At 39.9% G+C, this 27412-nt stretch overlaps 1 protein-coding gene, 1 non-coding gene and 1 pseudogene across 2 annotated transcripts in view; 2 read left to right on the forward strand and 1 right to left on the reverse strand.

Moving 5' to 3' along the window:
* VKORC1L1 (vitamin K epoxide reductase complex subunit 1L1) overlaps positions 1-19396 on the reverse strand; it is a 68765-nt gene extending 49369 nt beyond the window's left edge. Inside the window, exon 1 of the mRNA XM_077908371.1 lies at positions 19157-19396. Coding sequence (XP_077764497.1) covers positions 19157-19350 — 194 coding nt within the window. The 5' untranslated portion in view covers positions 19351-19396. The remainder of the gene's footprint in view (positions 1-19156) is intronic.
* Positions 7463-8740, forward strand: LOC144319778 (microtubule-associated protein RP/EB family member 1 pseudogene; annotated as a pseudogene).
* Positions 19397-26941: 7545 nt separating the features above from the next.
* LOC144319852 (U4 spliceosomal RNA) lies at positions 26942-27083 on the forward strand. Its single transcript, XR_013385554.1, has one exon. It is a non-coding gene; the product is annotated as a U4 spliceosomal RNA (small nuclear RNA).
* The last annotated feature ends 329 nt before the right edge of the window (positions 27084-27412 follow it).

Consider the following 27412-nt stretch of genomic DNA (forward strand, 5'->3'; position numbering starts at 1 on the left):
CCAGTAAGAGTGTAACCCGGTACACCTATTCTGGAAAACTGTTTTCAAAAAACTGAATATATATATTCTAGTAGTTCCATTCAATTCCAATAACAAATTGGAATAACAAATGAGTACTTAACACCCACCAAACACATACAAGAATGTTCTAAGCAGTTTTATTCATCTTAGCCAAAAGAAAAAAAATGTACACAACCAAAAATTCTATCAACAGCAGAATAAAGTGTGCCATAATAACACACTACACACAGTAAATAAAAGAACTGCTACATGCAACATAAATAAATCTCAGACATAACGTTAAGCAAAAGAAGCTAAACACAAAAGAAGACTTACTATATGATTTACTTCAAAACCAAAACCTCTGCATAGAGGTCAGAAAAGTGGCTTACCAAGGGGGGCTGACTGGGAGGCATATAAAGGAAATTTGGGGGATGCCAGAGATAGTCTATATCTTGATCTACATGATAGATTCTGTGTGTATACTCACAAATGTATTATTGGTCCCTTAAAATATGTATACTTTCCTATCTGTGAATTACATCTCAATAAAAGTCTTTGTGTTTATGAGATGACAAGCTAGCTTTTTTTCCTCAAATGGCTACTAAGTTGATCCAACACTACTTATTGAAGAATTCACTGTTTTATTACCTGTAACAGTTCTATAAACATAAACAGTTTATGTCACTACTGTCAACTCTGTTCCAGGGATAACCTGTCTGTCTGGAGCCTTTCATTACTTCAGCTTTAACACTGACTTTAACAGCAGCAACCCCCTTCTTCATGAGTATTGATTTTCATATTTTTTATGAAAAATTCTGCTTTGGTTCTGTTTCATAGAAACCTTAGAATCAAGTTTTGAAAAGCCTGTGGAAATATTCACTGGGATTACACTGAGTTTACAAATTATGTTTTATCAAGTCCAAAATACCTTCAATGTAAGATGCACAATTTTATGCAGCACTAAAAAAAGGACACTGCCACATGAACAGACTCCTGTTTTGTGATTGAGGATTTTTCTTTTAGGCCTATTAAAATACATCTTTTAGACTTACAGACTGTTTCGTCTTTATTTCTTTTTTAAGATTTTATTTATTTATTCAAGAGAGACACACAGAGAGGGAGGCAGAGACACAGGCAGAGGGAGAAGCAGGCTCCCTGCAGGTAGCTCAATGTGGGACTCCGGGATCACACCCTGAGCCAAAGGCAGACGCTCAACCACCGAGCCACCCAGGCATCCCAGACTGTTTTGTCTTTATATCATAGGTGACTTGTGCTTATAATTAAAGGAAAATAAGTAAAATAAATTCATTAAGATGTTCATAAATAAAACTTCTTCACTACTACAACATTGCCAGAAATGAATGGAAGGTTTCTTTAATTTCTTTTGTTTTAGAGATTTATTTACTTATTTATTTGACAGAGAGCAAGCAAGCACATAAGCAGGACAAAGGGCAGGAGAGGAGAGAGAATCCCAAGCAGACTCCCCATAGGACTGGTCCAACACAGGACTTCATCATAAAACCTGGAGATCATGACCTGAGCTGAAATCTAGAGTCAGACACTTCACTAAGTCACCCAGGCACCCCTGGAAGGTATCCTCAATTTTAAGGCATATCTCAATTTTAAAATGACAAAATGCAAAAGTGTATCTAGTAATACACAACACAACAATTTAGAGGGCATATTGACATCTTTCTGATGTGAGAGTTATCCTATTCAAGTTATGTGTCATGTATTTATTGAATTTTTTTATGTCCCTTGTTAAAGTTTCATATTTTTCAGATATACTTTGCTTTCTTGTTTTTTTATAATGTATTTCTGTGTAGACTTTTTTCTTTAACAATTGTTAAGAAGATGTGCAAAACCTCTCCCTAACAGTATTACTCAAGGCCAAATGCGTATTTCTGCAGAACGTTGTAAGCAGACTCTAAAACATATATGCAAGTGCAAGGGGCAAACAATAACCAAGACTCATTACCTACTGGTGATCAGGTAATTCTCAAACTGGAGACTCTACAGGATTTTAGTTAATGTGATTTTACCTACTATATTTATCACATTTGAAGTTAACACAAAATTGTGAAATATTTACTTATCTAAAAATAACATTGTATGTTAACTGAGTTTAAATAAAAATTTGAAAACAAATAGGCAGCCCCGGTGGCGCAGCGGTTTAGCGCCGCCTGCAGCCCAGGGCGTGATCCTGGAGACCCTGGATCGAGTCCCACGTCAGGCTCTCTGCATGGAGCCTGCTTCTCCCTCTGCCTGTGTCTCTGCCTCTCATTCTCTCTCTGTGTCTCTATGAATAAATAAATTAAAAACCTTAAAAAAATGAAAACAAAAATAACAAAAAAACAAGAAACAGATTACATATTAACAGGGATAAATTCTTCATGAAATATAACTGTTTTCCAAAACATAACAATTTAATGAAAAGAAAGGCAGTGTTTTACATTTTTGTAAGTAAATCTCCTTAATATCTGGCTTAAGAGGAGACAGTTGGAATTCTCATACCTGCATTTACATTCAATCTGTTTCAATATCACATGTCATACAGCCTCTAGAAAACCTATTGTACACTTGGTGAGGGAAAAGAGTAAAATAAGGTGAATAACATCTTATTATTACTATGAAAATAGTTTTTGATCTCAAAGACTCTCTGAAAAGGTCTGGACCTACCTGGTCCCAGAAATGAAAGGGACATAGTCCCAGAGAACTACTGAAATAGAGTAGTTAAGATAGTGGCACCCTGGCACAAGGACACACAAATAGAAGAATAGAATACAAGAGCCCAGACAAATCCTTTTGTACACAATCAGCTGATTTATGAAAAAAATAACTCTACAGAGCAAGGGAGAATAAGATCTTAAACTGGTGCTACAATAATAATAACTAAATAGTCATACAGGAAAAAAATTAAGTTGACTCCAACCCAGACCACTAAAAATATTCCACTTAGAATGTTGATCTAGGGATCCCTGGGTGGCGCAGCGGTTTGGCGCCTGTCTTTGGCCCAGGGCGCAATCCTGGGGACCCGGGATCGAGTCCCACGTCGGGCTCCCGGTGCATGGAGCCTGCTTCTCCCTCTGCCTGTGTCTCTGCCTCTCTCTCTCTCTCTTTCTCTCTCTCTGTGACTATCATAAATAAATTAAAAAAAAAAAAAAAAGAATGTTGATCTAAATGTGAAAGGCAAAATTTAATAGAAAGTATCTTCATGCAGAATATCTTCAACACTAGGATACAAAAAGCTCCGATTATGAAGGAGAAGGCTATTTATGTTAAAATTAATAATCTCTGTTAATGAAACACCTTTAAGAAAACAAAAAGGCAAAGCAAGCAACAGGGTAGAAGAGGATATCTGTAATATAGCTTACCTGAAAAAATATATATGTATATGTATATACATATCTTACAATATACATATATACAGATATACAAACATATGTTAATGTATCTCAAAATGAGTAAGATGAACACCAGGCAGAAAAATGGGCAAAAGATTTTAATGAGACTTTAATGAGTCTTTCAAAGAGAAGATAATCCAAATGGCCAATAAACATATAAAAGGCTGCTCAACCCCATCAATAATCAGGGAAATGCAAATTAAAACCAAATAGGGGGGATCCCTGGGTGGCGCAGCGGTTTGGCGCCTGCCTTTGGCCCAGGGCGCAATCCTGGAGACCCGGGATCGAATCCCATGTCAGGCTCCCGGTGCATGGAGCCTGCTTCTCCCTCTGCCTGTGTCTCTGCCTCTCTCTCTCTCTCTCTCTGTGTGTGACTATCATAAATAAGAAGAAAAAAAAAACAAAAAAACAAATAGGAATTTAAACAGAACAACCACTTTGGGAAACTATTCTGTGGTTTCTAATAAAATTAAACACCTACCCTATGACCCAAAAATCCACCCTTCAATATATACCCTAGAGAAATAAGAGTGTGCATGCATGTGGGTGTGTAAAATCATACAATGGCACTAAGCAATAAAAAATAACTGATAAAACCAACAACTTGGATGAACTGCAAAAAACATTATTATGTTGGGCAAAAGAAGCCAGACAAAAGAGAGTACATACTGTTATGAGACCATTTACATCAAGTTCAAGAATAGGCAAAACAAATTTATAGTGATAAAAGTCAAAGCAGGATTGTCAGAATAACAGCTTCTGACCGAAAAGGAGCATGAGAGAACTTTCTTGGGTGATAGGAATGCACATGCATATGTGAAAACATTTTCAAGCTGTACATTTAAAATCTTTGCATTTTAATGTATATGAAATACATCTCAACTACCCACAAAAATCCATTACATATACACCAGAATGGTTAATAAAATTTAACAGATTGACAATTCCAAGAGTTGGCATACAGGTAGAATAACAGGATATCTGATATATTGTTGGTAGGAATCAAAATTATTGCAATTACTTAGAAAACAGTTTGGCATTACCAACTAAAATTGAAAATACATAAAAGTGCTCATAGCATCATAATTCATACCTGCTTCAAAGTGAAAATAATTTAAATGTCCATTCAAAAAAAGGAGTAAGTTAATTGTGATACGTTTGTCTAACAGAATATTCAGCAATGAAACAAACTATAGCTCTATAAAACAGATGAAGCTCACAAGATAATGCTGAGGTGGAATAAAGAATACAAACTAAATGGTTCTATTTATAAAGTTCAAAAGGCAGGGAAAATTAAACTACCAAGTTTAGATGCAACCTTAGGTAGAAAAGTAAGAAACTATCATAAAAGAAGTCAGTTAATCTTGAGAAGGAGGAAGAGAATATTTAATAAGGAGAGAGTTAAAGGAGGGCTTTCTGAAGTGCTGACAATCATCTATTTAATGACCTGAATGTTTGTTGGCTACAAGGGTTACAGTTTGTGATTATTACATGAAAAAAGATGCACAGCTCAATGACTCTTCCATGTGTATGTTACAAATCAGAAAAAAAGATTAAAAAAAAAAACAATTGGACCTGCTGACTGATTGGATTTCATGGAGAAACAACCAAAGACAACTCCCAGGTTTCTGCTTTGCACAACTGCTTAGGTGGTGATGCCTTTCACTGGAATGAGAAACAGCATTTTCAGGGGAAGAATTTTTTTTTAAAGACTTACTTACTTACTTTATTTATTTATTCATTCATTCATGAGAGACACAGAGAAAGAGGTAGAGACATAAGCAGAGGGAGAAGCAGACTTCTCACAAGGAGCCCAACATGGGACTCGATCCCAGATCCCGGGATCACACCCTGAGCCAAGGCAGACAGATGCTCAACCACTGAGCCACGGGTGTCCCAGGGAAGAGTATTAATTAAATCTTGGACATGTTAAATATGGTACTTTGAAGACATCCTAGCAGAGATGTCCAGCAGGCAATTACATAAACAGAATTAGAGTTCAAAGGAGAGAGATAAATTTTAAGACTAGAGGGATGTCTGTGTGGCTCAGCGGTTGAGCATCTGCCTTCAGCTCAGGGCATAATCCCAGGATCCCAGGATCGAGTCCCACATTGGGCTCCCTGCATTGGAGCCTGCTTCTCCCTATGCCTGTGTCTCTGCCTCTCTCTGTGTACATCTCTCGTTGAATAAATAAATAAAATCTTTAAAAAAAAATTGAGGCTAGAGACATAAATTTCCAGGCTAGAGATCTAAATTTTAGGTTCATCTTTGAGTGAAGCCATGGATATGGATGTGACTTTAGGGAAAGAAAGACTGACAAGAGGGTGTAGGACTGATCCCTGGTGTGTCAACATTTAGTGGGCAGGTACAGGAGGATAAGCCAGTAAAGAAAGCTGAGAAGGAACCAAGTGGTAGGAGGAAAATCAAGAACATGTCATGAACCATTAAGCAAGGGAAGAGAACGTCTCCTGAGTAATAAGTCACCCACTGCAGGTTGATGCATAGTTAAGAAAGGATATGGGTTATGTGCAATACTTAGCCAGTTTTTTACTCCAACTCTTTTTGGTTTAGAGACAAGTAACAACCCAAGAGAAAAACCAATGTTTCTGAGAACGGCTGAAAATTTTTGTGTTATCTTTAGAAGTGAGGGATCAAGTCTCCCTGACTGTTCTTTTTCTCTGACTCTCAGGAAGAAAGTGGACAAATTTGAGAGCACTGATTGGGTGTGTGTGATACTGGACAGAATCACCATTAAAAGGTAAGCCTCAAGAGGGCTTTCTTTTCTCTAAGTGAGAACCAGGGCCAAACCTACTACTTAGGCAGAAAAGGCCTGAGGCATGTGGCCAAGGCCAGATCAGCAGTCAGCCCAAGCAAACGTGCTCTCTGGTTACATGGCCCTGAGCATTGACAGGAATGAGTTAGATAGAGCAGGCTCTGCTCACATCACATGGGAAAAATCTAGCCATGTTTGAGAATTGAAGAGATGAACGGGGTCCATCTCACAGCCTGTTTTAGTTTGAAACAATTTAGGCTTAACTGGATTGAGAAAAAAATAAAAAAGCATTTCCATGTGAACCCAGCTGGGCTCATTCCAGTCTTTTGTCTTGGGAGTTTAGTGCCCAAGTCCCAGTTAAGAATAAAATGCAAAGTATTTTAGTTTTCATTTGCAGGTACAAATATTAATACAAATTTCCTCCTCAGGGACCCTATATACTTGAAAAGAGTGGCTATAGACTGGAGAGAATTCTGTTACTGGGATCCCTGTTCAGAATACCATCATGAAATTTCTTAATTTCCAGCACTACATCCATCATATACAAAACAAAACTACAATGGGCATCTAGGTTAAAATAATAACAGGTTAGCAACTCCAGAATAAATAGGTATGTTTGTTCCTTGATGGGAAAATGTAAGTAAAGGTTGACTCTGTCTCAAATCCATCTATAAATTTAGTAATAATTCTATTCAAAATCTCATTGGAATGGTTTTTTAGAGCTCATCAAAATAAATTCTAAAATTCACCTGACACAGTAAATGCATAAGAATAGCCAAAGAAATGTTTTAAAATGAGCATATTTGCCCTATCAGATATCAAACTATTTAAAGCCACAGGGGAGAGAGGGACTGTAGTAATGTAAATGTGTAGAAAAACAGACAACATATTACTGGAACAGAATTGAGAATCCAAAAAGAGACCCTACGCATATAAAGAAATTCCTGTGTCATTTCAAATATGGTCAAGTCAATTCATGGAGTTAGGCAAAAGCCCACCAATTTAGAAAAGTTAGATCCCTACCTCACGTCCCACACTAAAGTAAATTCCACTCAAACTAAAAGGAGCTAGATATGAAAAAAATTCAAACAAAATACATGAAAGTTAAAAAAAAAACTTAGGATGCTAGAGAGTTTGCTAAATAAGATTAAAGAAAGAAAACAACCTAAAAGTTACCAAGAAGTCAAAAATGGCATCACATAAAAAAGTTTCAACTTCTGTTGAATAAAGATACCATTAATGAAATTAAAAGGTGAGAAACAGGGGGTCGGGCGGTTTGAACGAAATGAAGATGGAATCGAAGCCGGGCACAGGCAGTGGACACGGTCCCGTCGATAGCCGAAGATGGCAGTGAACGTATACTCAACATTCGTCACCAGTGATAACCTAAGTCGACATGATATGCTGGCCTGGATCAATGAGTCTCTGCAGCTGAATCTGACAAAGATTGCACAGTTGTGCTCAGGGGCTGCCTATTGTCGGTTTATGGACATGCTATTCCCTGGCTCCATTGCCTTGAAGAAAGTGAAATTCCAGGCTAAACTAGAGCATGAATACATCCAGAACTTCAAAATACTACAAGCAGGTTTTAAGAGAATGAGTGTTGACAAAATAATTCCTGTGGACAAATTAGTAAAAGGAAAGTTTCAGGACAATTTTGAATTTGTTCAGTGGTTCAAGAAGTTTTTTGATGCAAACTATGATGGAAAAGACTATGACCCTGTAGCTGCCAAACAAGGTCAAGAAACTGCAGTGGCTCCCTCCCTTGTTGCTCCAGCTCTGAACAAACCGAAGAAACCTCTCAGCTCTAGCAGTGCAGTTCCACAGAGGCCCATTGCAACACACAGAACTACTGCAACCCCTAAGGCTGGCTCGGGTGTGGTGCGAAAGAATCCTGGTGTGGGCAACGGGGATGATGAAGCAGCTGAATTGATGCAGCAGGTCAATGTATTGAAACTTACCGTCGAAGACTTGGACAAAGAGAGAGATTTCTACTTTGGAAAGCTAAGAAACATTGAATTGATTTGCCAGGAGAACGAAGGGGAAAACAACCCTGTATTGCAGAGGATCGTGGACATTCTCTATGCCACAGATGAAGGCTTTGTGATACCTGATGAAGGAGGCCCACAGGAGGAACAAGAAGAGTATTAACAGCCTGGACCAGCAAAGCAACGTCCGAATTCTTCACTCCATGTGCTTAACTGTAAAATATCCCCTTTTATTATTCTTAGAGGACTCACTGGTTTCTTTTCATGAGCAAACAGTACCTCTTCTTAAAGTGCACTTTGCAGAAGTTTCACCCCTTTTCCAATGAGTTTGAGTTAGGAGCTTTTACCCTGTAGCAGAGCAGTATTAACATCTAGTTGGGTCACCTGGGGAACAGAGAGGCTGACCATGGGGCTCACTGTGTGGATGCTGGTAACACTCACTGCTGGAGAAGGTGCTTTTATGTCATACACTGAGGTGGAGTCCTCAGTAGAGAAATGTAAAGACTGATTTGAATTTTAAGCTAATGTGAAATCTTGGCAGAGAACGTTTTTATAAATAAATGCCTTAAGAGTATTTAAAAAAAATAAAAAAATAAAAAAAGGTGAGAAACAAGAAAATATATGTAATACATACAACAAAAAATTACTGTGATACCTGAAGAATTCCCTCTAACCAATAAGAAAAAAAAGACAACTTAGAAGAGAAATAAATGCACAAAGGTATAAACAGGCAATCTCCAGAAGAAATTCAAGTGAACATTAAACATGTCTATACAAAAATTAGGTTATAGGTTCATCTGTAACCTATATTCTACATGATTAAGTAATTTTTTTTTCAAAACTAAAAGAAATCATAAATACTCATTCATCAGAATGAGACATGCCCTTCTAATCTTAAAACCTATGGGAAAAAATTACATAGAAAAATAATTAAAATTTTTGCACACTTAAAAAAAAATCTATGTACTACAAAAATTAATGCCTAGGTGGCTCAACGGCTAAGCATCTGCCTTTGGCTCAGGGCGTGATCCTGTATTCTGGGAATAAATCCTATATGGGGCTCCATGTGGGGAGCCTGTTTCTCCCTCTGCCTGTGTCTCTGCCTCTCTTTCTGTGTCTCTCTTGAATAAATCAATAAAATCGTAAAAAAAAAAAAAAAAAAAGAAAAAAGAACATGGCAAAAGTATTAACAAATGTTAAAATATCCATATCCTCTAAATATATAAGGCATTTGTCTAATCAACATAAAAATTCTAAGATGTATACAGGCAAGACTAAAGAGAAGTGCAAACAATAAAAACATGAAGGGGATCCCTGGGTGGCTCCACGGTTTGGCGCCTGCCTTCGGCCTGGGGCGTGATCCTGGAGACCCAGGATCGAGTTCCATGTGGGGCTCCTGCATGGAGCTTGCTTCTCCCTCTGCCTGTGTCTCTGCCTCTCTCTGTGTGTCTTTCATGAATAAATAAATAAAATATTAAAAAACAATAAAAATGTGAAAACCAACTAAAAGTTGCTTCTGCTTGGGGGGAAATGTAAATCAAAACAATGAGATGATATTTTTCTTTTCTTTACTTATTTATTTATTCATGAGAGACACACACAGAGAGAGGCAGAGACACAGGCAGAGGGAGAAGCAGGCCCCATGCAGGGAGCCCGACGTGCGACTCAATCCTGAGTCTCCAGGATCACACCCTGGGCTAAAGACGGCGCTAAACCGCTGCGCCACCACGGCTGCCAGAGACGATATTTTCCATAAAACAAATTCATAAAGGTCTAAATAATGAGAATACCCAATGACAAGGGTACAGGGCTCCTAACATTCTCTTACACTCATTACTAGTAGAATTTTTAAGAACAAGAAAAAATAGTTGTGACCTGTTAAATGAGGGGAAAAAAGATATATGTACAATATGATCTCAACCATTTTTTTAAATATTAGCTACATCTACGAGCACTTACTTTTGTGCCAGGCACTGTGCTAAGACTGTTTATACATACTGATGGATTGGTGTACTTCATATTCCCAATAATCCTGGGTTAGACACTACTGTTACCCTCATTTTATGAAGTGGAAACTGAGAAGAGAGACCAAATTATGCAGCCAACAATTCAATCCAGGTACTCTTGCTTTAATGACTGTGATCTTTACTCTTAGCATAATGCACAAGCAGAAGTAAATTAAACTTTTAAAAGCAGAAGAATTGATTATACTCCACTTTTAATTCTTATTTTGTCATGGATCTTCCATGATTTTACTTCTCAAAAACAATGATTCTCTTTGAAAAGGCCAATTATCACACAAGAGGACAACAGCATCTTGACATTCCCCTAAATTACAGATGCTTTATAACAAAAGAAACTGTAGTTTATAATCTAATGGTTTAAAAGAATTTTTTGGCAAAAGAATGTTTTTCCAAATGAAATTTTATGTGAATCTATACTGAAAAACAGATTAAAACAGTATTTCATTCTATCAGTATATTTTAAAAGCTCAAGTTTATAACATTTACAATGAAGGTCTTTTGATTAACACAAACTTTATTTAAGTTATGGATAATTGGGGGCGGTCAGACTTGTTCTGTTCTGATTGCACAGTATCAAGAAAAACCTGATCCAAAGAGATTAGCAGTTGCAAATGCTAATCTTTTTTTAATAGTACATTAATGCTCTAAGGCTTTTATTGTACCTGTCCAAAAGTCTAAGTAGAAGAACATTTCTAAGTTAAATCTCTAAGACTAAATTGTATAATCAAGACATCAGTATATTATGCATAAGGCAGTCACATGTTATACCATAAAGCAATGAGAGTTCTATAGTAGTGAATTTGCTGATATAATTTTACAAGAGCAAACAAGCACTAGCCTGAATTTTTTAAATACCAATATAAAGCTATAATCCTAATCAGTAGTCTTCTTAAAAATTCAAGTATCTACACACAGAAAGCAATCCTGAGTGTTGGCATTATGGATATTTTTATTTTTTTCCTTTTGCTTATTTTCCCTCAAATATTCTAAATAATTGCTTTTTTACTTTTTATCTTAAAATAACTATAAATCACAAGAATTTGCAAAAAAAAAAAAAAAAATGCACAGGATGGTCCCTAACACACTTCACCAAACCTCCCTTGCATAACTAGAGTACAATACCACAACCAAGAAACTAACCTTAGTACAATCTAGAGTTTACTGAGACTTCACCAGTTTGCAATTTTATTAGTTGTAGCTTCAGTGTAACCACAATTAAAATACAGAATATTCCTTCCCAACAAGGCTCCCTTATGCTACCTTCCTTAACCAAGCCACCCTTTCCCCAATTCTGAACTTTCTGGCAACTACTAATCTGTTCTCCATCACTATAATTTTGTTATTTCAATAATGTTATATAAATGGATTCATATAGTGTGTAACCTTTAAAGACTGGCACTTTTTTTTCATCTAGCATAACACCATTGAGATAACCTGGTGGTATAAATCAGTGGTCTCTACTGATTTAGCATGTTATACATTTGAAAATATATACATGCTTATAAATGTTTTAAAGTTTAACATGTTAAAATGTGAATCAAATGCTTATGAAATCCCTGCTGCACTGCCACAGAACTAGGAGTTGGGGGGAATGAATTTTGGAAACTGAACATCTAATACCTGTCTAGTACAACTGAATATAAATACTACAGAGAAGAGAAACCCCAGGATCAGTGTGTATAAGTCTTGTCCATGTTTACAAGAGCATGTGGTTTACAAGAATGCCTGGTTTTGCATTTTTCTGGACAAGCTCTAGATTCCAGTCCTTTCTCCACCCAAGTGGGTCTATCATTCAAATAGGACCACTTGCTATTCCTTCAAATGGCCACCATCTTCTGCTTTTCTTCTTGCTGTTCCCTGGAGTCTTCCACATCATCAAGGAAATGAATCCCTCTTAAATTCTACTTCTGTATCGTGGTTTAGCCAGCACCACACCCCAGGCCCAATTCTTCTGATTCTATGTACAGTAGATCCATGACTCAACACCTCTCTCGGAAAGAGCTTCCCCACCCTAGTACAAATTCAAACCAATTTCCTCTCCCACCCCAGGTGCCTAGATGCCCTTATCTTCCTTCTCTTAGCAATTCTGCTAAGTCTTCCTGATAGCTCACCCCTCTGCATGCCTGTTCACTAACTAGGTGAGACAAATGCCTTGTCTTCACAAGTTTAGGCTTCGAAAGCAAATACTCCAGAAACTTCTTGAATACCACGCCTTCATAATAATGTCCTTGCTTTTCCAAAAATTGCTCTAAACAAGTAAAAGCTATAATGCAAAATCTAGGCATTTTTTGGCATACAGATGTTAAAAAAAAGGCACCAATGTTTGCATAGTTTTAAATATTTGGCTAATATAGGTATCACTTGATCAATATCATATCTAAATGGAATTCAAAGTAGTAGCAAAGAGCTTGGACTTTTGAGACAGGTTGCTTGGGTTAGAATCAGGCTTCTGCCACCGTACTATCTAAATCAACTTTCAGTTACGTTCTGTGTGCCTCAGTTTTCTCATCTGTAAAATGGTGATAAAAGCACCTCATAGGGGCAGCCCGGGTGGCTCAGTGGTTTAGCACCGCCTTCGGCCCAGGGCCTGATCCTGGAGACCCAGGATCGAGTCCCACGTCGGGCTCCCTGCATGGAGCGGAGCCTGCTTCTCCCTCTGCCTGTGTGTCTGCCTCTCGCTCTCTCTCTGTATCTCATAAATAAATAAATAAAATCTTAAAAAAAAAAGCACCTCATAGGACTGTTATGAGAATTAAATTAGTAAAGCATTTAGAACACTGCTTTGCACACAGTAAACATTATCTTACATATTAACAGTTATCTCTAACACATGGCAGTCCAGTTACTCTTCGTAATGTATTCTTTCCTCTTATACTCTAAGTTCATACTGCTTCTGAAATTTCCAGACCAAGAAACAATAACATAAGAACCAATATTTTATTAGTCAAAACTAACTTCTAGAACAAATTTTCTTTTACATACTAGCAGTTATTAACATTGCACCAAGTACGAATATAAGCACTTAAATACATATGGTGATGGAAAGAATGCTAGCAAAAAGTAGGGTATAGATCAGAATGTATAACATGATAACTTTGTTTAAAAATGGGAAGAAAAATATGGTCATATTTATGCTTGTATATGCATAAAATGGCTCTGGAAAGTTTCACAGCTGCTTACGGAGAGGGAGAACTTCAAGTCAGAGTGAAGGGGTATGAAAAAGACTATTCACCATGTTTGCTTTAGTATCTTTGAATGTGAAGCATTATCTATACAAGAATTCAACTGAAGGGGCGGCTAGGTGGCTCAGCGGTTGAGCGTCTGCCTTTGGCTCAGGTCATGATCCTGGGGGTCCAGGGATTAAATCCCACATCAGGCTCCCTATGGGGAGCCTGTTTCTCCCTCTGCCTGCATCTCTACCTCTCTCTCTGTATCTCTCATGAACAAATGAACAAATAAATAAAATCTTAAAAAAAAAAAAAAAAGAGGGATGCCTGGGTGGCTCAGTGGTTGAGCGTGTGCCTCTGCCTTTGTCTCGGGACGAGATACCAGGGTCCTGGGATGGAGTCCCGCATTGGGTTCCCTACGGAGAGCCTGCTTCTCCCTCTGCCTATGTCTCTGCCTCTCTTTGTGTCTCTCTCATGAATAAATAAAATCTTTAAAAAAAAAATTCAACTGAAAAGAATGGGGGGGGCAGTCCTTAAATAAGTACTTTGGAAGCTAGGCTTCTAGTCCCCATTTGCCATTAATTGTTACCTTGGGCAAGCTGTTTAACCTCTGAGTCTAGGTGGACAAAGCAAGGGGCAGCAAAGACTTCTAGGTTCTATTCTAAAAATGTAAGATCTCAGGGTACCTGGCTGGCTCAGTTGGGGTCATGAGTTTAAGCCCCATGTTGAGCAATAGAGCTTACTTTAAAAAAAGAAAAAAAGGGATGCCTGGGTGGCACAGTGCTTAAGCATCTGCCTTTGGCTCAGGTCATGATTTTGGGGTTCCAGGGTCAAGTCCCATATCGGGCTCCTCGTACGGAGCCTGTTTCTCCTTCTGCCTATGTCTCTGCCTCTCTCTCTGTGTCTCTCATGAATAAATAAATAAGATCTTAAAAAAATAATTAAAAAAAGATCTTAAAAAAATAGATCTCAATAAAAGAGGTAGTAAGTAGATGGCACTACTCCTTTTTTTAAGCCATGAGAGGTACTAGTTCAACATTTTGCAAAAGAAGGCAACTTTTTGAGGAATTGATAGTTTTCAAACGCTATTTTAAAAATGTAGAATTGTCAAGCCTATTAATCTTTAAGGATCACTTGTGCTAATCTTAACATAAAAATCCTTTTTAGAAGGGGACCTGGGGCACCTAAGTGGCTCAGTGGTTGAGCGTCTGCCTTTGGCTCAGGTCGTGATCCCAGGGTCCTGGGATCAAGTCCCACATCAGGTTTCCTGAGGGGAGCCTGCTTCTCCCTCTGCCTATGTCTCTGCTTCTGTGTGTCTCTTATGAATAAATAATTTTTTTTTAAAAAGAGGGGGTCTAATGGAACTTGCAGAAAATACCTATCAAGAATATTTTGCACAGGGACGCCTGGGGGGCTCAGTGTTTTAGAGTCTGCCTGCAGCTCAGGGCATGATCCCAGAGTCCTGAGTCGTACTCCACATTGGGCTCCTTGCAGGGAGCCTGCTTATCCCTCTACCTCCCTCATAAATTATGTATTTTAAAAAATACATAAATGACTATAACTAAAACAAAAAACTTATACTACTTAGAGGCATTTATTATCAGAGACTGCAAAAAAAGGTGATACCTCCAATCAATGATAATAGCTATAACTAAGTATATAATTTATTCCAGGTATCATCCAGGTATTTATTCTTTATATCATGATTAGTCTCACTATTCATCTGGCAAAGTAGGTTTTAACAGCCCCATTTAACACAAAAAGCAACTGAGGCTCCGTGAAGATAAGTGACTTGCTTGAGACCACAGCCTAACAAGTAGCAGAGGTAGGAGCCCACCCAGAATCTTTGGATCTGAGCTCTGTACCAGATGAGGGTTATTTAATGTTGACTGGGAAACTGATGCAGCTTTGCAACAGACTATTTACTGATTTATATAAAAATGAGGAAAAATAAGGAGAAGAAAGAAAATCTTTTGGGATCCCTGGGTGGCGCAGCGGTTTGGCGCCTGCCTTTGGCCCAGGGCGCGATTCTGGAGACCCAGGATCGAGTCCCACATCGGGCTCCCGGTGCATGGAGCCTGCTTCTCCCTCTGCCTGTGTCTCTGCCTCTCTCTCTCTCTCTCTGTGACTATCATAAAAATAAATAAATAAATAAATAAATAAATAAATAAATAAATAAATAAATAAATTAATTAATTAAAAAAAAAAAAGAAAATCTTTTAATAAAGCTAGTTGATTCTTCTATTCTAAAATTCTGTCTACAAATTGAGTTAAAATATCCTTTCTTTAAATGAAATGATGGTGAAAGTAGCTAGTGATGTGAGTTACTGTTGCTGTTTTTACTGGCTAGACCTGGCCAAAAAAAAAACACAACAAACAAACAGAAAAACTGGCAACTCCACTGCACCCTCCCAATTTGGGGGGGGGGGGGTGGATTCCTTTTGAAATCCAAAGTCTGGGGGAACCTGGCTGGCTCAATCAGTGGAACATGTGACTCTTGATCTCTGGGTTGTGAGTTTGAGCCCCACACTGGGTGCAGAAATTACTTAAAAGTAAAATTCAAAAAAAAAAAAAGGAAAGGAAAGAAATCCAAAGTCTGGGAATTACTCCCTTAGAGAGTTGGCTCCCAAAATACTTGAGGACTTTACACACACACATCCTTCAAGATTCTCTCATTAATCTCTATTCTATTTGGATCAAGAGAGTTAAGGATTGAGAAATGAAAATAAAGTGGGTTTTAGCAATCCAAAGTCACATGAGTTAACAGTGGGTTCTGGTAGAGGACTCTCCTCAGGATTCTTTAAATCACATAATTTTTCTTATCCTTTATCTGCAATTCTACTCCCTCTAACCTGGGCTCAGACTTTCTTTTCCTAAAATAGTCATATTTTTTAATACTTCTGCTAAGTAACAACAATACTGAAGTCAAATAAAAAGAATTACTTGAGGTCTCCAATAATGTGATTTTATTTAAAGCCATTCTGACAAAACAAAAACTTTTAATGATGTTTATTCTCCCTATTCCAAAAAAAAAAAACTGGTCTATAAATCGGACTCAAGCCATTTTAATTTCCAAATTTCTGAACCTCCATTAAATATATATATACATACACACACACACATATATATGGCATATACATATATGTAGTTTTGCAAGTAGTCTATAAACAGGCTGATCAAACTGAATAAATGTCTTGAAAATAATTTTATGGAAAATAAACTTTATTTATGGAAAATAAACTCCTTTTGTTAGCCATGTCTTATTTCTTACCTATCCTCCTTTAGAGAACACTGGATTTAAAATATTTTGTGTACACAGCTACACAATTAAACATTAGTTCCAATCACAACATATTAAATTCACATTTAAAACTATAAAGAAAAAAAAAACTATAAAGAGGGGTGTCTGGGTGGCTTAGTGGGTTAAGCATCTACCTTCTGCTCAGGTCAGGATCCCAGGGTCTTGGGATTGAGCCCCACATCAGGCTCCCCCTCAGCAGAAAGCCTACTACTCCCTCTCTCTCTACCTGCCACCCCTCCTGCTTGTGCTCTGTCAAATAAATAAATAAAATCTTAAAAAAAAAAACCCTATGATGAGATCCACTTATTTTTAGTCTTACTTATATACTTATATATACTTACTATACATATATACTCAATATTCTACTTGATGTTATTTATTTTATGGTGCTTTATTAAAAATTTAAAAAAGAGGGACTACTGGGTGGCTCAGTGGTTGAGTGTCTGCGGGATCAAGTCCCATATCGGCCTCCCGGCAGAGAGCCTGCTTCTCCCTCTGCCTATGTTTCTGCCTCTGTGTGTGTGTGTGTGTGTCTCTCATGAATAAATAAATAAATAAAATCTTTAAAAAAAAATTTTTAAAAGGGCACAAAAACATGGATCTTAAAGGATATGTGAAAATATTTATAGTCTATACTTATTGCATGATTCAAAAACACTCCTTTTTAAAGGAAAGTCAATTTTAAAAATTTAATCATACAGTTTGAATAACATAAAGCACTCTTTCCATGCCCACAAGTTAAAAGGTCCAGTTTAATTTATTATAGGCTACAACATTTGCAAATCTAAAATTGGTGATAAATCTGCCTAAACTGCATACTAATCTAGTATCAAAAGTTATTATTTCCTTTTCTTAAAAATCACTTGAAATCTACTGCTGGATGGACTCTTCACTACATATTCATTCAAGTAACTTTGGGTGCGAGGAACTTTTAAGTATAAAAGTCCTTTCCATTGGAAGTGAAATAAACATACAAATGTTTGCATAAAATACACTCTGGTTCTCAAAGGGATGCTGAATCTATTAAGTCTACTGACTTGGTTCAAAATACCCAACCAAAAATGTGAGCTTTCTGTCACATTGATAGATTGTAACTGTTAACTAATATCTACATTTTAAACATGTGTTTAATGTAGCAATAATGATGACTACTTTCCCACTAAAGCACAGGATTTTGGTTTAAGGGCAAATGAGACAGAACCCTCTAAGTGGAAAGAAAAAGATTGGCAACCTGAAGTTTGTAAACAATAACAAGACAAACTCCAATGCTTGCTTGTTCATGTAATCACCAATATGTAGGTCAAAATAAACTAGTGAGCTATACATTACCGTCTACCTAGCAATTTACAGATCAACGGGGGGGGGGGGGACTGCTTGAATATAACTACTGTTAAGAAATGCAACATATTAAGCATGTCTCTATAAAAATTGCAACCTATCAATTTTGAAGTCATTTATTTTACGTTTGCTACTTTTAATGAACTCTCCTCTTTAAAAAAAAAAAAAAAAAAGCAGCCACTTCAGGATGTAAATTCCTCTTCTTTTCCAAACTAACTTGCCTAGGAAAACCTAGTGCAGAAAACAGAATGTGACAGATAAATCACTAGAACATTTTTAAAAACTTGAAGCTATCAGTAAAACAAACCAATCCCTCTACTTAGGCAAGGTGTGTATTTTTAATCTTCTATGAGTTTCCCATTACATTAATCTACAATGTTTAAAAGTCAACCTAATGCCCCTCTATTGACTACACTTGACATACCCCTCTATTTTAGGTAAAGAAAGCTTTAACTAGACCCAAAGTCAGGCCAATTCCCCCTCTTGGGCGCACGGAAATAAACGAGGGGGAATCCAAGAAATCAGATATGTTAAGTGCCGGTATCTTCTTCCAGAGTAGGGTCAAATTCGTGTCTGTCTGCAAATGTCACCGTCTCAAGAAGTCTGCAAATTCTCCTTAGCGCTGAGTACAAAGAGGCCTGACCACAGAACACCTGTCCTAGCAGCGGGGAGACGGTGGGAAGGCAAGCCCCGAGCCCACGCCGGCCGCACAGCCTCGGGCTGCAACCAGCCGGCACGAGCGGCGGACGGTGACCTCGCGGCTCCCCCGCGCAGGGTCCCACACTCCCGACCCAGCTCCGCCCGCCACGACTGGGAAATCTGTCCAGCCGGCCGGGACCCACCCTCGGCGAGCCCTGGCGCTCCTTCCCGGCCGGCCCCAGCCTGCCCAAGTGCTCCCGGCGCGCTCCGGCCTCCCGGCTGCCTCCGCCACCTCATCCGTCCTCGCCGTCTCGCCGCCCCGCCACCGCCACCCCCGCGGCCCTCCCGCCGGCCGCGGGCCGCAGCCCCCCGCCCCGGCCACCTCGCAGCGCCGTCGGTCCCCCCGCGGCCCGGTCCCCGCCACCCCCCAGGCCCGAGCTCCCGCCGCGCGCTCCCCACCCCCAGCCTCCGCCCTCCCCGCGCTCGGCCGCTCCCGGCCCGCTCCCCCCGCCGGGCTACCTGGAGGCCAGGGCGGCGGAGCACTTCACCCAGGGCCCCAGGTCGCAGAGGGCCCGGTGCTCGGGGTCCCGCTCCTTCTCCCGCTCCACGTGGTAGGCGTAGATGGAGAGCAGGATCCCGGCGGCGCACACTGCGTACCGGGCCACCCGCTCCCACCGCGGCACCGACACTCTCAGCAGGACGGGCGCCGCCATCTTCCCCCCGCCGCCGCCGCCGCCGCCGCCGCCTTCGCCGCCGCCGCCTCCCTCCGCCTCCACCTCAGCCGCCGCCGCCCGTCGGGGCCCGACCCAGCCGCCGCCGCCGCCGCCGCCGCCTCCGCCGCCGCCGCCACCGCCGCCGCCGCCGCCGCGCCCCATTGGCTCTACCGCCTCCTCTGGGCCCCGCCCCCACAGGCCCGCGGCCCAACCGCCCCGAAAGGAGAGGGCCCGGCGGGGCGGAGAAGGCGCGCGCGGGCGCGGAGGGAGGGGCGGGGCGCGCAACCGCCGGGAGGCCGGACCGGCAGGCGGAGACTGAGGCGGCGCGGCGCGCGCGGCGGGCAGGACCGAGGGGGCGGGGCCGGGAGGGGGCGGGGCCGGGAGGGGCGGGGCCGGGGGCGGGGCGGGGCTTGAGGGGCGAAAGGGGCAGGGGGCGCTGAAGAATAAATTCCAAAGACACCAGCCTGCGGGACTGAGGGAGCCCTCGGCCCCTCCCCCCGGGGAGGGGTGATCATCAATTGCCAGCGTATTTTCCTTTCCTGTCATTATTATTTGATATTTTTTGACCCAATCCAAATTATCCCTGGCCAATGCCCAGAGCTCCAGAGCCATGCTTCCATTACCTGTTGTTCCCCACCGAGCACCTTCGTGTTCAACAGGTGCAAACTTAAATATCTTTAAAAATTATTTATGAAAAAACCAAAAATTTTATTATGAATGCTTTGCTTCTCTGTAAGGTGAATTTGAGATGGCTTAACATAATGTAGTATAGAAAAATGTGAAAATGAACTGAAAAACCAGACAAAGGAAAAAAGTCAGAATAAAGGGAAACACCAGGAGTAAGAACACAGATAAGCAGGTCATAAGGCCTTGCATAATTATTAAAACTGAACCATAAATTTGCCTCTGAGCTTCCTGCTGGTCACAATTAAAAAGAATATACATGTGTGTGATTGTCACTGTCCTTAAGAAAAAAGAAACATTCTTGGAGGTGGCCAGTTTTTCCCCTGGTTGCATCTCTCAAAGAGATTTCAGGAGCTTTATTTAGTGATTTTGAGTGATAAGCAATGTGCTTGTATTATCTATTGTTGGAAAACAGATTACCCCAACTTTAGCAGCTTAAAACAAAAGTCCCTTATTTTCTCACAATTTCTGTGGGTCAGGGATGTGGGTGCCCTTTTGCTGGGTCCTCTGGTTCAGGGTCCCTCACAAAGCTGCATTCAACTTGTCAGCCAGGGCTGCAGGCATCTCAAGGCATAGAATCCTCTTTCAGTCTCACTCAAACACCATTGTCAGGCCTCAGGTCCTTCATTAGTTCCAGCCACTTGTACCTTTTCTATAAGAAGCTGCTATCTTCCCCTGGGGCAAGGAATAGGAGAGAGAAATGGAAGTCTTTGTTGTAAGCTCATCTCAGAATAGACAGCCACTCACTTTTACTCCTTCTGTTACTTAGAAGCTAGTCCCCAACCTAACTGTCCATCAAGGATGAACAGATAAAGAGGTGCCTGGGGGTTCAGTCGCTTGAGCAACCAGCTCTTGGTTTCAGCTCAGGTCATGATATCACGGGCTGTGGAGTGGAACCATGCAATGAGGTCCCTGCTCAGTGGGTACCCTGCCTGCCACAATGGAGCCCCACCAGCATCCAGCCCCCCAATAAGCTCCGTGCTCAGCCGGGGAGTCTGCTTGAAGATTCTCTCCTTCTGCCCCTCCCTCTGCACTCTCTCTCTCTCTCTCTCAAATAAATAAATGAACTTTTTAAAAAGAATGAATGGTTAAAGAAAATGTGGTATTGTACAAACAATGGAATATTATTCAACCATAAAAATGAAGGAGATCCTATCATTTGAGACAATGTTGATGAATCCTAAGAACATTACAGTGAGTAAAATAAGTCAGCAGAAAAAGACAAATACTATACAATCTCACTTGTATGTGGAATCTGAAGAAGCCAAACTCAGAAACAGAGTAGACTGGTGATTGGCAGGGGCTGGAGAGTGGGGGAAATGGGGAGAATTTGGTCGAAGGGTACAAACTTCCAATTATAAAATGAATCAGTTCTGGAGATCGAAGGTACAACATGGTGAATGTAGTTAATACCATATTATATATTTGAAAGTTGCTGGGAGAGTAAATCTTAAACGTTCTCACCACGTACTCACACAAAAGGTATGAGGTGATGGATGTGTTAACTAACTTTATTGTGGTAGTCATCTCACAATACCTACATATATCAAATCATCACGTACGCTTTAAACTTACTCAATGTTGTACGTCAATTATTTCTTAATAATGCTAGAGAGGAAAAAAGAAGCTAGTTCCTAGGTCCTATCTGCATCAAAAGGGAGGGGTTAACACAAAAGCATGGAAACCAGGAGATGGGATCACTGGGAGTTATCTTAAAGGCTGCTTACCACAGTCCCCAAAAGATCACCACTCTCTCTACTGGTACTGGTTTCCATAAATCTGAATGAGATTAGTCTCCACAACCCCCCTCCTTCTATATTCCTTTCCTGACTTGATGAGGCCCATTGACCATCTGGCTTCTTTCATCATTACGGCTGTGAGGTTTATCCATGCTATCATGCATAGCTCTTGTTATTTCTCATTGCTGTGTTCTAGTCCACAATATGAATAGCAGTTTTACTTTTATATTTAATTTTTTATTTCAAATTTTCATTTAAATTCTAGTTAGTTAACTTATAGTGTGATATTGGTTTCAATAATAGAATTTAGTGATTCATTACTTAAATATAACATAGTGTTCATCATAATAAGTGCCCTCCTTAATATCCATCATCCATTTAGCTTATCCCCCTACCCACCTCCCTCCACCAACCTTCAGTCTGTTCTCTATAGTTAAAAGTCTTTTATGGTTTGCTTCCCTGTCTCCTTTTTTTTTTTTTAACTCCTCCTATGTTCATCTGCTTTGTTTTCTTAAGTTACACACACAAGTGAAATCATATGGTATTTCTCTGACTGACTTATTTTGCTTAGTAAAATACCCTCTAGCTCTATCCACGTCGTTGCAAATGGCAAGATTTATTTTTCTTAATCGCTGAGTAATATTCGATTGTGTGTGTGTGTGTGTGTGTGGTGCATGTGTATGTGTGTGTGTGTATCCCACATCTTCATCCATTCATCAGTTGATGAATATTTGGGCTCTTGTTGATAAGACTGTTATAAACATCAGGGTACATGGATCCCTTTGAATCAGTATTTTTGTATCCTTTGGATAAATACCTAGTAATCCTAGTAATGCAGTTGCTGGATCGTAGGGTAGCGCTATGTGTAACTCCTTGAGGAACCTCCACACAGTTTTCCAGAGTGGCTGCACCAGTTTGCATCCCCACCAACAGTGCAAGAGGGTTCCCCTTTCTCTGCATCCTCACCAACATCTGTTGTTTCCTGAGTAGTTAATTTCAGACATTCTGACAGCTGTGAGGTGGTATCTCATTGTGGTTTTGATTTGTATTTCCCTGATGATGAATGATGTTGAGCATCTTTTCATGTGTCTGTTGGCCATCTGGATGTCTTCTTTGATGAAATGTATATTCATGTCTTCTGTCCATTTCTTAGCTGGATTATTCAGTTTTGGGGGTGGTGAGTTGGATAAGTTCTTTCTAGATTTTGATATTAGCCCTTTATCCGATATGTCATTTGCAAATACCTTCTCCCATTCCAGAAGCTGCCTTTTAGTTTTGTTTCCTTCTCTGTGCAGAAACTTTTTCTCTTGATGAAGTCTTAATAGTTTACTTTTGCTTTTACTTCCTTTGCCTCTATAGACGTGTCTAGTAAAAAGTTGCTATGACCAAGGTCAAAGGGGTTGCTGTCTGTATTCTCCACTGGTATTTTTATAGTTTCAGTCCTCACATTTAGGTCTTTAATCTATGTTGAATTTATTTTTGTGTATGGTATAAGAGGCCCAGTTTCTTCTTCTGCATGCTGCTGTCCAGTTTCCCCAACACCATTTATTGAAGAGACTGTTCTCTTTTCACTGGATATTCTTTCCTGATTTTTTAAAAAGATTTTACTTATTTATTCATGAGAGACACACACATAGAAAGAGAGAGAGAGAGAGGCGGAGACACAGGCAAAGGGAAAAGCAGTCTCCACACAGGGAGCCAGATGCGAGACTCGATCCTCGGACTCCAGAATCACGCCCTGGGCCGAAGACAGGCGCTAAACCGCTAAGCCACCCAGGGATCCCCCTCTTTCCTGCTTTGTTGAAGATTATTTTACCAGATAGCTGTAGGTCCATTTCTGGGTTTTCTATTTTGTTCCATTGATCTATGTGTCTGTTTTTGTGCCAGTACCATACCGTCTTGACGATCACAGCTTTGTAATATAGCTTGAAGTCCAGAATCAATATTCCTCTAGCTTTGGTTTTCTTTTTCAGGATTGTTTAGGCTATTCAGGGTCTTTTCTGGTTCCATATAAATTTTAGGATTGTTTGTTCCAACTCTGTGAAAAATGTTCGTGGTATTTTGATAGGGATTGCATTAAATGTATAGACTGCTTTGGGTAGTTATACACATTTTAAGGATGTTTGTTTTTCCAGTCAATTAACATGAATGAATGCTTTTCCACTTCTTTGTGTCTTCTTCCATTTCTTTTATAAAGTTTCAGAGTACAGATCTTTTACCTCTTTGGTTAGATTTATTCCTAGGTATGTTATTGTTTTGGGTGCAATTGTAAATGAGATTGATCCCAATTCCTTGGTGTCTTTTTCTGCAGCTTCATTACTGGTGTACAGAAATGCAACAGATTTCTGTATGTTGATTTTACATCCTGCTACTTTGCTGAATTCATGTATTCTAGCAATCTTTTGCTGGAGTCTTTCAGATTTTCTACATAGAGTATCATGTTGTCTGCAAATAGTGAAAGTTTTACTTCTCCCCTGCCAATTTAGATGCTTTTTATTTATTTTTGTTGTCTGATTGCTGAGGCTAAGACTTCCAGTACTATGTTAAATAACAATATGGACATTCTTGTCTTGTTCCTGACTATAACCACAATTTTATTTATCCATTCTGTCCACTGTTGATAGACATTGATCTTCTTTTAGCTGCCATTAATAATGTTCTATAAGCATATTTTGGTGGACATGAGCACTCATTTCTATTGGGAATATGTCCAAGAGTGGGCTTAGAGTCAGACAGTATTAGTACATACTGCCTCTGTCAATTCAGTCTTCCACAAAGCAAATGCCAAGGTAGAATTCGATGTGCAAGAAATTTACAGGGGCAATTCCTGGGAAGGATAAAAGAGAGATGGAGGAAAAGCAGACATGAGGAACCTCCAGACCACAATGCAGGTCTGACCACTGTGAAAGCCTGCAGTCCCAGCCAGGCTGTCAGGGAGCCCAGTGTACAGAGTGTCCACCATAGGAGCTACCTGCAAGGCAGGATTCAGGATGGCCTGGAACTAGCACCTCTGCACAACTAGCACAGTCCCTGGCTGGGAGCAGCCTAGAAAAACCATGGCCTCAACATGAACACTGGGGTGGATCCAAAGGTACGGCAGCTGGAGGCTATTGGCCAACTAGCCCCCTTGAAGCAGGCTGTCTTGAAGGGAGATCTAAGTTGTGTACTCAGGGCCACCACATGATCAAACAGTTTTCCAAAGTGGTTATACCAATTTAAACTCCAATTAGCAATGTATGAGATTTCTCTATGCCCTACAGCCTCACCAAACTTTGGCAGTATCAGTGCTATTACTTTTTACACATTTTGGTGGCTCTCTTGAGGGATTTCATTGTGGTTTGAAAATAGTCTTTGCCTGAAGACTAATGAATTTGAGCACATTTCATATGGTTATTGAGTACATAAAAGTTCTCTTTGTGAAGTGTCTATTTCCCACTTAAAAAATTAGGTTGTCTGTCTTATGAGATTATAGAAATTCTATTTTTAAAGACTTTATTTATTTATTAATGAGACACACAGAGAGAGACACAGAGACATAGGCAGAGGGAGAAGCAGGCTTGGTGCGGGGAGCCCGATATGGGACTCGATCCCAGGACCCCGAGATCACACCCTGAGCTAAAGGCAGACACTCAACCACTGAGCCACCCAGGTGCCCCTGGAAATTCCTTATATATTCTGGATACAAATTCTCTGTCAATAAGTTTATTGCAGATATCTTCTCCCATATGATGTCTTGCCTTCTCCCTCTCTTAGTGGTGTTTTTTTGCTGAACGATAGAGAAGACTTTGAATTCCTCACTTACATTTCACTACTTCTCACCTTGGATATTTCAAACTCCTTACTTATTCACGGCTTACTTATCTCTCTCTCCTGGAAGACTTTCCCACCTCTATTATAATAGTGAAGATTCTGCTAATACAAACCCAGTTCACAAGGCCAGGGATTCAAACTCCATCAGGATTCTCTCTGCCCATCTATGTGTTGATTTTGTTCTCTCAGGAAAGCTGTGCATTCAGAAGGAAAAGTAGCTACTGTAGTTCTTCCATCTTGCATCTTTGTCTTCTCCTACCAGAAAGGAACTGCCTATCATCTCTTAAGTTCACTGTAAAAAATCCTAATGAAGATTCCAGGTTGACCAGCCTTAGGTCATTCATGGTCCCTGTAGCTAGAAAGAGTGCTGGGTCTGGCAGCCCACATACCCATAGGAGATTCTACAAAGAAGCAGCCCTCCCAAAGAATAAAGGAGTGCTATTCCCAAAAGCAGGAAGAGGTAACTGGACAGACGAAGCAAGAGGCTGATCCAATCATTTATTCCACAAATATTTATTGGGCACCTACTACATGCCAGGAATAGCTGTAAGGGTTGGAGACATAGTGGAAAAGATGAGAAATGGCCCTTGCCTCACAGAGCTCACACTGTGAGAGAAACTAGGTGAGGCTGTCCCTGTTGGGGGCTCACACAGAAGAGCCCTATTGTTGTACAAAAGAAGCCCCTCTGTTCCCAGACAGGCAAAGCTGTTCATCACCCTTTCTGCAGTACCATCAGAGAGCCAAGACCTTCTTCTCCTGATAGGCACAACTCTGGGAGGTTGATTTCCAATTCAAGAATGTAAACATCAAAAGTTATACACAGATGGAAACTTCATACATTGCTGGTAAGGAATATAAAATGGTAACTTGGAAAACAATTTGGCAATTCTTTAAGATGTTAAACACAGAATTACCATATGACCCAGTAATTCCACTCCTGGGTATATATCTAAAAGAATTGAAAACATGTGTCCACACAAAAACTTACACATGAGCATGTTCATAGGAACATTATTCCTAATGGCCAAAAATTTCCATTAATTGACAAATGAATAAACAAAAGTATATGTGTACAATGGACTATTACTATTCAGCCATAGAAAGGAACAAAATACTGATGCACGCTACATCATGGATGAACCTTGAAAACATGCTAAGTGAAAGAAGACATAAAAGGCTACATATTGTGTTATTCCTTTTATTTTTTTTTGTGTGTTTTTTTTGTGTTATTCCTTTTAAATGAAATGCCCAGAATAGAGAAACCTCTAGAGAGAGAAAATAGATTCCTAGTAACGAGGAGCTGGGGTGATGGAAAATACTAAGTGACTGCTAATGGTTATGGAGTTTCTTTTTGAAGTAGCTTTGCGCAGTGGCTGTATCGTAGCCAATGAGGTTTATCCGAGGCGCGATTATTGCTAATTGAAGTCATTTAATGTTCTGAAATTCAATAGTGGTGGTGGAATCACAACAATATGAATATACTAAAACCATTTTAAAAAGGTATATTTTTATGGCATGTGAATTTTATCTTAATAAAGCTGTTTTTAAAAGTGGAGGGGAGCTTGGAGGGGAGATTGGATGGCTCAGTTGGTTAAACATCTGACTCTTGATTTCCACTCAGGTCATCTCAGAGTCCTGAGATCAAGCCCCACATTGGGCTCCATGCTCAGCATGGAGTTGGCTTGAGATTCTCTCTCTCCTCCTGCCCCTCCCCGTTAACAAACTCTCTCTCTCTCTCTGAAAAAAAAAAAAAAAAAAAAAAAATGCACGTAGAGCTTCTGCATTGTAATTGCCCATTTAATGCTGTCTCCACTAACTGCAAACTCCAT

Source organism: Canis aureus, chromosome 8 (genome assembly GCF_053574225.1).
Source record: "Canis aureus isolate CA01 chromosome 8, VMU_Caureus_v.1.0, whole genome shotgun sequence".
NCBI lineage: Eukaryota > Metazoa > Chordata > Mammalia > Carnivora > Canidae > Canis > Canis aureus.